General features: G+C 38.0%; 1 protein-coding gene across 1 annotated transcript in view; it reads right to left on the bottom strand.

The window, feature by feature from the left end:
- Window positions 1-13,619, bottom strand: part of APPBP2 (amyloid beta precursor protein binding protein 2) — a 61,880-nt gene that overhangs the window by 18,070 nt on the left and 30,191 nt on the right. Inside the window, exon 4 of the mRNA XM_004434817.3 lies at window positions 13,384-13,507. Within this exon, the coding sequence (XP_004434874.1) occupies window positions 13,384-13,507 (124 nt within the window). The remainder of the gene's footprint in view (window positions 1-13,383; window positions 13,508-13,619) is intronic.

Consider the following 13,619-nt stretch of genomic DNA (forward strand, 5'->3'; position numbering starts at 1 on the left):
ATACATAGGAAAACAGAACTGAAATCTAGTAAAAGATTATAGTCCAAAAAAATACGGTAGCTCAGATGACAAAGTTCTGAGAGACTTGCATCGTCAAGTACTGACTGAGCACTTATTATGTGCAGCCACTTTTCTAGGTGCAAGGCATGTAGAGGTAAACAAGAGAGAAAGAACCCATGGCTGTAAGAAACTTCACTCTAGTGGGGGAAAGTGTGTTAGGGTAGGCAAATACACCCATAAGGTAGACTTTCAATAAATGCTATGAAAATGATAAAAATAAGGTAGTATGATCAAGAACTTCTTAGAGGAGCTGCTCAGGGCAGACAGGGAAGAAGTCTCTTGAGGGGGTAAGATCTGAGTTGACACCTAAATGATGAAGAGGCAAGCATGTGAAGACCTGGGGGGAGACATGTTTCAAACAGAAGAAATAACAAGTGCAAAGGCCCTGAGAAAGGGAAAAAATTCTGGCATGAGGGCCGGCCCGGTGGCTTAGCGGTTAGGTGCGTGTGCTCTGCTGCTGGCGGCCCAGGTTCGGATCCCGGGCGCGCACTGACGCACCGCTTCTCCGGCCATGCTGGGGCCGCGTCCCACGTACAGCAACTGGAAGGATGTGAAACTATGACGTACAACTACCTACTGGGGCTTTGGGGGAAAATAAATAAATAAAAATTATAAAAAAAAAAATTCTGGCATGATCAAAGAACAGAAAGAAGGCCAATGTGTCTGGAATATTATGAATAAAGGATTATGTAAGGACAGACGAGAAAGCAGAGATAAGAAAGATTTTATAGGGCCTTGCTGGCCACGGTAAGGAATTTTGAATGTAAAAGTGAGTCAGATTATTTGATTTATGCTCTAGAACAACACTTCTAATAAAACTTCCTGAAACGTTCTATACCAGCTCTGCTCAATTTGGTAACTACTAGCCACAAGCAGCTATTGAGTATCTGAAATGTGCCTAGTGTGTCTGAGGACTGATTTTTAATTTTTAACTTTAATTAATTTAAATTTAAATAGTCACATATGGTTAATGGCTACCATATTGGACAGTGCAACTCTAAACCTTGGCTGCAGTGTGGAGAATGGATTATAATAAAGCCAAGAGAAGAAGCAAGGAGGGGTCAGCTCAGTGGTGTAGTGGTTGAGTTTGCATGCTCCACTTCAGTGGCCTGGGGTTCGTGGGTTTGGATCCTGGGCACGGACCTACACCACTTATCAAGCCATGCTGTGGCAGGTGTCCCACATACAAAAAATAGAGGAAGATCGGCAACAGATGTTAGCTCAGGGCCAATCTTCCTCACCAAATAAAAAAAAAGAAAGAAAGAGAGAAAAAAAGAGTAGAAGCAAGGAGGCAACTAGGACAGAAGATATTATAACAGTCTAGAAAAAAAAAACCTTGAGAAAAAAAGGATTGGTATTAGAAATAGAGATTTGATAGTTATCCAAATGGTTGAATGAGAAAAAGGTTAAACCCAGGAATAGGCTGTAAATTCAGAAAATGAAAAGAATAGTGTTCATCTCTCATTCCTACCGTACTAAGAATTGCATTTCTAACAACCTTCACGGTAGGTATCCCCTCTGAAAATAAGTTTCTAGAAATTATTTAATAATTGGCATATGAATGGGGTAGCAAACTAAATATTTTATGCCAGAAAAGCACAGCTTGCTATTTTCTCCAGTCCCTGCTGGTTGTCTACTGAAACAAAAGGGCAAATTAAACATATGGAGACTCTTCAGAGTCTGTGTGTCCATCTGGGCTGACACCGAGCAGGATGCAAGATGCAAGGAACTTCTGGTCTAACTGAGGATCTAATTTTGCCTCAACACAGCCTAATGAAAAGGCAGGTTCTCCAAATGTGGCTCTACCATGTAAGCATATTTTATTACTTTTTAAAAACAGATTTATTCTTTAGAGCAGTTTCAAGTTCACTGTAAAACTGAGCAGAAGGGCCGGCCCTGTGGCTTGGTGGTTAAGTGCGCGCGCTGCAATGCTGGCGGCCCGGGTTCGGATCCCGGGTGCGCATCGAGGCGCCACTTCTCCGTCCATCCTGAGGCCGAGTCCCACATGCCGCAACTAGAAGGATATGCAGCTATGACATACAACTATCTGCTGGGGCTTTGGGGGGAAAAAATAAAATAAATAAAATCTTTAAAAAAAAAAAAAAAAAAAAAAAAAAACTGAGCAGAAGATAAGATATTTCCCATATACCCCCTGCCCCACAGTATTTTATTTTTATGATAACATAAAATCACATCTACTTAATCAATAGCTATTGTCAAAAGCAATTACTATTTATTTGGTTAAACTAGTCATTGTTTGAAATGGAAAATACAGAAACTTAGAAGTTATTAGCTTACGTATCTATTTACTATAAGATTGAGCAAGATGACTAATTAGATCCTCATCAGATAGACATGACAAAAATAAAATATACTAAAAGTAAACCTAAAGGAAAAGAATCTCTCTCTTGTTTACAAGTGTCTTGTTCCAAGAACTATTTAAGAATTCTGGAAATAAATGATAGACTGAAAGAGGAGGGTTAGATAACAAAATAATGGATAACAAAAGGAAAATGGATAACAAAAATCAAGACTGGTATGTGTTTTTTTATTGTGGTGAAATACATAACATAAAATTTGCCATATTAACCATTTTTAAGTGTAAAATTCAACAGCATTTAATTATACAGTCACACACTGCATAGTGACATTTTGGTCAACACAAAAGCTCATAAATGATGGTAGTCCCATAAGATTAGTATCATATAGCCTACTACATATAGTAGGCTATATGTAGTGTAGTGTAGTGTAGTAGGCTATACCACCTAGGTTCATGTAAGTATACTCCATGATGTTCACACAACAACGAAATCACCTAACGGCGCATTTCTCAGAATGTATCCCTATCATTAATCAATGCGTGACTGTATTCACCCTGTTGTGCACCAGTGACCACTGCCCATTTCCAAAATTTTTCATCACCCCAAACAGAAACTCTGTAACAAACAACAGCTTCCCATTCTCCCCTTACCCCTAGCTCCTGGTAACTTTTTTTTTGTCTTTTGGTGAGGTAGATTAGCCCTGAGCTAACATCTGTTGCCAATCCTCCTCTTTTTGCTGAGGAAGATTGGCCCTAGCTAACATCTATGCCTATCTTCCTCTATTTTTTATGTGGGACGCCTGCCACAGCATGGCTTGATAAGCAGGGTGTAGGTCGCTGCCTGGCATGTGAACCTGCAAACCCCGGGCTGTTGAAGTGGAGCACGCAAACTTAACCACTACGCCACTGGGCTGGCCCCCCTGGCAACTTTTAGATTTTTATTTATTTATTTTTTTCCCCTTAAAGCCCCAGGAGGTAGTTGTATGTCATAGCTGCACATCCTTCTAGCTGCTGCATGTGGGACGCGGCCTCAGCATGGCCGGAGAAGCAGTGCGTTGGTGCACGCCCGGGATGCGAACCCGGGCCGCCAGCAGCGGAGCGCGCGCACTCAACCGCTAGGCCACGGGGCCGGCCCCCCCCAGTAACTTTTAATCTTTCTGTCTATATAAATTTGCCTATCCTAGATTATTTCATATAAGTGGAACCATATAGTATTTGTCCTTTTAATAATTTTATTTATTTTTTTCCCCCAAAGCCCCCGTAGATAGTTGCATGTCACAACTGCACATCCTTCTAGTTGCTGTATGTGGGACGTGGCCTCAGCATGGCCGGAGAAGCGGTGCGTTGGTGCGCGCCAGGGATCCGAACCTGGGCCGCCAGCAGCGGAGCACGTGCACTTAACCGCTAAACCATGGGGCCGGACCTATTTGTCCTTTTATATCTGGCTTCTTTCACTGAGGATATGCTTTTCAAGGTTCATCTACACTGTAGCATACATCAAAACTGGCTGAATAACATTCCACTGTATATATGTGCCACATTCTGTTTATCTATTCAGCTGCTGACAGATACTTGGGCTGTTTCCACCTTTTGGCTACTGTGAAAAATTCTGCAATGAGCACTGGCATACAGATACCTGTTTGTGCCCCTGTCTTCAATTTTTTGGGGTATAAATATCTAGGAGTGAAACTGCTGGGTCATATAGTAATTTTTTGTTCAACTTCTTAAGGAACCACCAAACTGTATTCCACAGCAGCTGCACCATTTTACATTCCTGTTAGCAATGCATGAGAATTCCAATTTCTACACATTCTTGCTAATGCTTATTCTCTGTTTTTTTTTTTTTTCAATTACACCCATCCTGGTAGGTGTGAAGTGGTATCTCCTTGTGTCTGATTTGCACTTCCCTAATGACAAATGATGTTGAGCATTTTTTCATGTCCTTATTCACCAATTATATATCTTCTTTGAAGAAATGTCTATGCCAGTCCTTTATCTTTTTTTTTTTTTTTGGCGAGGAAGATTGGCCCTGAGCTAACATCTGTTTCCAATCTTCCTCTTTTTGCTTGAGGAAGGTAGTCCTGAGCTAACCTCTGTCCAGTCTTCCTCTATTTTGTATGTGGGATGCCACCACAGCATGGCTTGATGAGCAATGTGTAGGTCTGCGCCCAGGATCCGAACCTGCGAACACTGGGCCACCAAAGCAGAGCACACAAACAACCACTATGCCACAGGGCCAGCCACCTTTATCTCTTTTTTAATTGGGTTGTTGTTGCTGAGTTCTAGTTCTTTTGTTTTCTTTATTGAGGTCACACTGGCTTGTAACATTCTGTAAATTTCACGTATACAGTCTTCTATTTCAGCTTCTGAACAGCTTGCATCGTGTTCACCACCAACAGTCCGACTTTTATCCGTCACCAAACATATGTGCCCCTTTACCCCTTTCACCCTCCCCCACCCCCTTTCCCTCTGGTAACCACTAATCTGCCCCCTTATCTATGTGTTTATCTTCCACATATGAGTGAAATCATACAGTGTTGGCCTTTCTCTGTCAGACTTACTTCCCTTAGCATAATAACCTCAAGGTCCACCCATGTTGTCACAAATAGCATGATTCTGTCTTTTTTGTGTGTGAAGATGATTAGCCCTGAGATAACATCTGATGCCAATCTTCCTCTTTTTGCTGAGGAAGACTGGTCCTGGGCTAACATCCATGCCCATCTTCCTCTACTCTATATGGGATGGTACCACAGCATGGCTTGACAAGTGGTGCGTCGGTCCACGTCCAGGATCCGAACCTACGAACTCCGGACCACCGAAGCAGAGCATGCAAACTTAACTGCTAATGCCATCAGGCCAGGCCCACGATTTTATCTTTTTTATGGCTGAGTAGTATTCCATTGTGTGGAATATATACACACACATCTTCTTTATCCATTCGTCCGTTGACAGGCACTTGGCTTGCTTCCACATCCTGGCTATTGCGAATAATGCTGCGATGAACATAGGGACGCATAAATCTAGTTCTTGATATATTCTGGATACTAGACCCTTATCTGACATATGATTTGCAAATATTTTCTCCTATTCTATAGGTTATCTTTTCACTTAGATAAGGTCCTTTGATGCATGAAAGTTTTAAATTTTGATGAAGTCCAATTCACATATGAACAGAGTTTTACTTTTTTCTTTCCAATATGGATGCCTTTTCTTTCTTTTTCTTCTCTAATTGCTTTGGCTAGAACTTTCAGGACCATGTTGAATAGTAGTAGTTAAAGCAGGCATCCTTGTCTTGTTCTTGCTCTTAGGGGGAAAGCTTTCAGTCTTTCACCATTGAGTATGATGTTAGCTGTGGGTTTTTTATAAATGTCCTTTATTGCATTGAGAAAGTTCCCTTCCATTCCTAATTTATTGAGTGTTTTTATCACAAAAGGGTATTGGATTTTGTCAAATGTCTTTTGTGTCAAGTGAGATGATTTTTTTTCCTTCATTCTATTAATGTGGTGTACTGCATTCACTGATTTTCTTACGTTGAATCACCTTTGCATTCCTGGGATAAATCCCTCTTAGTTGTGGTGTACAATCCTCTTATACGCTATTGGATTTGATTTGCTAGTATTTTGTTGAGAATTTTTGTATCTATACTCACAAGGGATATTAGTCTGTAATTTTCTTTTCTTGTGATGTCTTTTTTCTGGTTTTGGTGTCAGGGTAATACTGGCCTCACAGAATAAGTTAGGAAGTGTTCCTTCCTCTTCCATTTTTTGGAAGACTCTGAGAAGGATTGGTGTTAAATCTTCTTCAAATGTTTGGTAGAATTCACTAGCAAAGCCTTTTGGTCTCAGACTTTTCTTTGTTGGAAGGTTTTTGATCACTGATTCAATCTCTTAACTCGTTATAGGTTTGTCGAGATTTTCTATTTCTTCTTGGGTCAGCTTAGGTAATTTGTGTGTTTCTAGGAATTTGTCCATTTCATCTAAATTATCTAATTTGTTGGCATACACCTGTTCACAGGATTCTCTTATGATTCTATCTCTGGAAGGTCGGTAGAAATATCCCGACTCGTATTTCTGATTTTAGTTATTCGCATCTCCTCTTGTTTTTTTCTTTGACAGTCTGGTGTGGTTTTAATTTTTTTGTGTGTGTGTGAGGAAGATCAGCCCTGAGCTAACATCCACGCTAATCCTCCTCTTTTTGCTGAAGAAGACCGGCTCTGAGCTAACATCTACTGCCAATCCTCCTCTTTTTTTTTTTTTCCCAAAGCCCCAGTAGATAGTTGTATGTCATAGTTGCACATCCTTCTAGCTGCTGTATGTGGGACGCAGCCTCAGCATGGCCGGAGAGGCGGTGCCTCGGTGCGCGCCTGGGATACGAACCCGGGCCGCCAGCAGCAGAGCGCGCGCACTTAACCACTAAGCCACGGGGCCGGCCCTGGTTTGGTTTTAATTTTAAGTGGAGGAACAAAGCATTGTGAGATATAGCAGACACTGTCGGCTCCCTAACCAAAAGCCATTTTCAGCACCTCATGCTTATTGGCAGAACCCTGATTTTGTTTACCCCATTTCTCACAGGACTCAAGAGTAAATCACAATTAGTTTAAGCTGATCATGGTGTAGAGATCCCATTCTGCCTGCCAGTGATTGATTCAGAGGTCACCAAAGGACCTAGCTTTGGCTAGTGAGACTCAAGGGTAGGTAGGCTGGGTGGTTTCTCAGAAAGATTCCCTGTCATTAAAGATAAAAAATGGTGCTTGGACCCACACATCTATGGACAGCTAATCTTTGACAAAGGAGCCAAGAACATACAATGGAGAAAAGAAAGTCTCTTCAACAAATGGTGTTGGGAAAACTGGACAGCCACATGCAAAAAAATGAAAGTAGACCCTTACCTTACACCATACACAAAAATTAACTCCAAATGGATTAAAGACTTGAATGTAAGACCTGAAACTATGAAACTTCTAGAAGAAAACATAGGCAGTACGCTCTTCGACATCGGTCTTAGCAACATATTTTCAAGCACCATGTCTGACCGGGCAAGAGAAACAATAGAAAAAATAAACAAATGGGACTACATCAAACTAAGAAGCTTCTGCACAGCAAAGGAAACCATCAACAAAACGAAAAGACAACCTAACAACTGGGAGAAGATATTTGCAAACCATACATCTGATAAGGGCTTAATCTCCAAAATATACAAAGAACTGATGCATCTCAACAACAAAAAAACTAACAACCCAATTAAAAAATGGGCAAAAGACCTGAACAGACATTTCTCCAAAGAAGATATACAGATGGCCAACAGACACATGAAAAGATGTTCAAAATCGTTAACTATCAGGGAAATGCAAATCAAAACTACAATGAGATATCACCTCACGCCCGTCAGAATGGCTATAATTAACAAGACAGGAAACAACATGTGTTGGAGAGGATGTGGAGAGAAGGGAACTCTCATACACTGCTGGTGGGAGTGCAAACTGGTGCAGCCACTATGGAAAACACTATGGAGATGCCTCAAAAAATCAAGGATAGAACTACCATATGATCCAGCTATTCCACTGCTGGATATTTATCCAAAGAACTTGAAAACACCAATTTGTAAAGGTACATGCACCCCTGTGTTCATTGCAGCGTTATTCACAATAGCCAAGACTTGGAATCAACCTAAGTGCCCATCAAGAGATGAATGGATAAAGATGTGGTATATATACACAATGGAATACTACTCAGCCATAAGAAACGATGAAATCCAGCCATGTGTGACAACATGGATGGACATTGAGGGTATTATGCAAAGTGAAATAAGTCAGAGGGAGAAGGTCAAATACCGTATGATTTCCTTCATTAAGTAGCAGATAACAACAATAAACAAACACATAGAGACAGAGATTGGATTGGTGGTTACCAGAGGGGAAGGGGGTAGGGAGGAGGGCGAAAGGGATAATTCGGCACATGTGTGTGGTGATGGGTTGTAATTAGTATTTGGGTGGTGAACATGATGTAATCTATGCAGAAATAGAAGTATAATGATGTACACCTGAAATTTATACAATGTTATAAACCAATGTTACTGTAATAAACAAAAAATTTAAAAAAAACATGGTGCTTGGGAAGGGAGTCTTTCTTCTGCTGGACAATGTGGAATCTACATGTAATACCTCAAACTATGGCAGCATTTTTATAACCACTGGGATGCTAGCCAAAGGCAAAACTGGCACACAGAAGACACAGGAACAGATGGGAAAAAACCTAGCTCCTTGTTAACTTCTTTGAATTCTGAATTAACCTACCGTGGTGGCACTCGACATTATATTGGTTATCTTTTTATTAAATTCTTTGTATTTTTAGGGTGCACTGCTTATGTAGATGGCTGCTATCTTATTTGCTATACATGAGTTTATGACCTTTTTGTGCATTTTATTATCAATATCCTTTTTTATCAACTAATGGTTTTTATCTTGAATTCTGCTTTGCTGTTAATATTAATGTTTGGGGGTGTTTTCTTTTAACAATATATAGTTGGATTTCATCTTTTTACCCTCTTGGCAGTTGCTATCTTTAGATAGAGGAATTGAGTCCATTTACACGCATTTTGATGACAGTCATATTTAGTTTTAATCTTTTCATATTATTTTTACTTTATCATTAGTTAGCTATTTTTCATTTATCATACTTAGTTATTTCCTCTATTTTCTCTGCTTTTATCTAGCTTGGACAGGTTTCCAACCATTCTTACCTCTACTCCCACTACCTTAATTTGGAATGTCTATCATACTTTTCCATTATACACGTCATTATATATCCATTCCTAGCATTGGTAATATTTTAACACTAAGTAATGACAGCCATTCCTATTCCATTCACCAACATGAGACCTTTATAACACTTTCTTGTACTACTACATTTTCCCAAATGTGTATTTTTAAAACAGGCTATTACATATGCCCAATATAACGCAACCTGAATATAATAACATACACCTCCATTTACCATCCAAAAAGTTTTTTGGCCAACTTGAATATACCAAGTTTTAGGGATATATATGATAACGCTTTAAAGTTATAATATTTAAATCATATTTATGTTATGTTATGCATAAATATTTAAATTCTAAATTAAATTTTCAAAAATTGCTTTTCCTTCTTGCAATTTATAAAACCATTTTATCCAAACTATTCACATGTATCTTTAAACATTTATCTTCATCATCATCATAACTACTTTTTGAGTCATCTGTTTTTCAGAGTAAAACATTTTCACTTGTTTGAAAATCAGCACTTTTGAGCATAGTATGATATCACCAGAAATTTTATCCCAAGGCACCACCAACCATCTGTAAAGCACTAGGACTGCTGGGCTTTTCCATTCCACCTGCAGCAAGTAGACATTCATAATCTCCACAACCAAACCACTTATTGCATTCCATTTCAAAGTAATCTTCAAAAAGCCAGTTAATAAAGACATCTAACACAACTATACAGTTATTTAATGACCTCCAGAATAATTCTAAATGTGTTAAATTCCATTACTTTCTTAAAAAGAAAATTCTGCCAGGTGGTCTCCATGAGCTTCCTGACACTGGCACTGGCTGAGTTTTCAGGCTAACATTTCTTTCCCAAATAGTACCTTGTTGTTCAAAATAATAGACCTGAAAGAACATCACATAGCATGAGGGACTTTGTAAGGCAACTCTCCTTACTGAAGGATAATTTTCAGGGAAAAAAAAAACTTACCTTACAGTTAATAGTATGTGGTAATGGAGAATTTCTGTTTTATGTTATTTCTAAAATTTCCCTTTCACTTCCAGTTTGAAAAAAAATCCTTACTTAAGACATATTACAAATTCCCAATTTGGTCTTCACTCTCTTTCTACTCCATTTACATGAAACTATATATTACAATATTCACTGCTTACCACTGTTTCTATACCATCCTTGGGATGTGTTATTATTGAACTTTTATTTGGTTAAAGAAATTCTGAGTATTTTCCTCAGATAAAGTATATGGAAGTATACTGGGTCTCTGTATGTTTGAAAATTCTTTATTTTACCCTAAAAGTTGGTGAAGTTTAGTATTTTCTCTCAATAACTGAGATACTGCTATTGTCTTCTAGTTTCTAATTTCTATTTATTCTTGGATTTCATGAAATTCAACTGCCAAGGGTTGGGGTTCTTTTTCAATCTAGATTCAAGTCTTTTTCCCCCAGTGCAGGAAGTTCCTTTTTGCTTAAAATTCCAAAAATACACTGATACAATAATTGTGGCATAGTTTTCTATATTTTTTAAATTTGTTTGGCAACAGACATGAGCATAAGCAGAAAAAACAAAGCTATTACATAGAAAATGAGTAAAGGGAAACAGGCAGAGTCTTCAAGGAATACAACAAGGACTGAGAAATGGTACCAGGTTTAACTACAGTGGTACCAGGTTTAACAAGAAGATTCTCTAACTGCTTCTATGCTCTGTAACAAGATGCTCTGTACTGCTTCCATGCTAATCCCAGATTAGAAACTGGTTTTGTGACATTACATTAAAAAATACACTCTTACTCTTGCATCAGGCTCAAAGCCACTGAAATTGGCCAAAGGATTTCATTAGTATCTGTTTTGCAAAAACACTTTTTCTCTAATTCAATTAAAAACATGGTCAATTAATCACCCACATTTTTCTGCCTTAAAAAAACCTAAATAGGGGCCAACCCGATGGTGCAAGCAGTTAAGTGCGCGTCCTCCGCTGCGTCAGCCTGGGGTTCGCCGGTTCAGATCCTGGGCGCGCACTGACGCGCTGTTTGGCAAGCCATGCTGTGGTGGCGTCCCATATAAAGTGGAGGAAGATGGGCACGGATGTTGGCCCAGGGCCAGTCTTCCTCAGCAAAAAAAAAAAAAAAAAAAAAAAAGGAGGCTTGGCAGATGTTAGCACAGGGCTCATCTCCTCACCAAAAAAAAAAACAAAAAAACAAAAAACCTAAATAACAAAAATTTAGTCTTTTTTTAAAATAATACTAAGGGGATGATAAGACTATATATCATATATAAGTTATATTAAAAATACCTGTAACAACCAAGAACTTGGCTAGTTTCATTGTGTAGAAGCAAATTTTACTTTGAAATTTCAAACTCATGAGAACAAAATGTCTAGGTATACAAGCAGTAAGCTGGTATTATAAATAGCTTTGTTTCTTGGTCCAGATTATTTTTCTAATTTCATATGTGTCTGTTTTGAAGACAGCCAGGACAGTCACTATATTGACCTATCCAACATTCTCCTCCCCTCCTTCCTTAATGTAGACCCATGAGTTCATTCAAGGCAGCAATATGCACAATTAAAAATGTTTTGCTTCCCAGACCACCTTAACATGGGTTGAGGATGTACAGAATGTGTCCCAGTTTCAAAAAGAGGTAAGCAAAGAGACAGGGCTGGGCTTCTGGAAAAGCTATTTTTTTTGACTGAAAGAAAAAGAAAAAGTAGATTCAGTTGGTATGAGCCTTTTGCCCTTCCTCTCCCTGTAACACTTGGAAGCATAATGATGTAAGCTATATGCTAAAGATGACAAAACAGGAAGGAGAGAAGGAGCCTTGGTCCTGTGAGAAAACTAAATCTTTTGGTTATACTGAAGCAAAATTTATATAGGAGCTTAAAATTAGACAGACAGAAGAAATGTCAGTTATACGGGTAACATAAATCTTCTGATTTTGTGAATAAAAAGCAAGCAAATACAAGAAGACAATGTTTTACCTTTTGGTCAAGACTGCTATAAAGAGGAATCTACAATGATAAGTCATACAAAATGGCTTTTCTGTTCCAAATTAACTAGTTCATATACGCAGAAACATTTAACTAGCCCTCAAATCCCATATGAGATAGTCTAGTCTCCTATTCCTACAAAGATAGAACAGGCAGAAGAGGGGAGGAAAGATGACACAGAGATTATTTTTGTCAGTACTACAAATTATGGGCCCAAATACCAATCCCTTTATAGTTTCTGCACATAAGTATTCCTATAATTTATCATATACTTCCAAAATATCTGTGGGAAATTATCATAAGCTTCGAAAATATTATTTATAATTACGTTTACACATTACAAAATTAACTTCAGGATTTGAATGTGTGTCTAACACAGGTAAGCCCTGTATAAAACAGAGTAATGACAACCTCAAAAGACTGAACTCTTTTAGAGAGGTTTACTCAATTTTAGCTTAAATCAACAATGGTTTTATATAGAAGAATCTATATTCTAGCTCTGAAGGGGTCCAGATTTAATTAACTCATCTCTAAGATACCAAGGAAATATGATCCTTTAATCAATAAAAATAGAAGACTATAAATTCAGTAAACAGACCAGACTTTAGTTAACTTAGGATAAGGAATTTGTTATTTTTTTAACATTATTTTGATTTCCCTTTAGTTTTATAAATAAAATTCTTTTTAGGAAATGTCAAATCAAATTGCAGAAGAGAGAGAACCTATATAAAAACAGCTAAAATTAAATGTTATATGTGCAGAAAAAAATAAGGACGGTAAAAGCAGTTACTTCTAGACTTGTTTGCCTTTCCTTTAAGTACCTCTGTTTAAAAAATGTATTTTTAAAGAAAACAGTAATTTATAAGTAAAATACTATGCATAATTCTAGAAATGTAAACAAAGTAGCAGTAAAAAAATAACACTCAAGAAAAAAGTATATTCCTTTTCCTAGCCATCCAGTAGTTCCTGGTACATATTAGGCATTCAATAAATATTTGTTGACTGAAAGAATAAACAAGCTCTATGACAAAGCAAAAAGATATATACAGTCTGGCTCACAATACTCAAATCTAAGCTAAGATGTCTACAGCAAGTTAACTTTATTTTGGGGATGACAGACAGGAGGCCAGAGGAGTGAAACTGTGACATATGAATATCTCCTCAGAAGATTATTCAAATGTTGGAGTATGTTTAGAAAAGTAAAAGTATAAAACCAAGTACCATTACAGCATTATTTGTAGGATCTATTCCAACTTACCTCACACAACATTCTACTGCACGAAACCAATGAAGCATCTCATCATGTAGAGTACACAACTGAAGGCAGGACAGAAAAACTTTCTCAGCATCACTGTACCAGCCTGCATCTGAAAGAAAGCCACCTGAAGGACAAGAAAAACCACTAACTTTAGATAATTTAATAAATCACTTGAAAGCTAAAATGACATGCTTATAAAGAATATTAGCTAAAAAAAAAAAAATCTGTAATATTAA

The sequence above is a fragment of the Ceratotherium simum genome, chromosome 16 (genome assembly GCF_057802395.1).
Source record: "Ceratotherium simum simum isolate JZ-2026a chromosome 16, ASM5780239v1, whole genome shotgun sequence".
Classification (NCBI taxonomy): domain Eukaryota; kingdom Metazoa; phylum Chordata; class Mammalia; order Perissodactyla; family Rhinocerotidae; genus Ceratotherium; species Ceratotherium simum.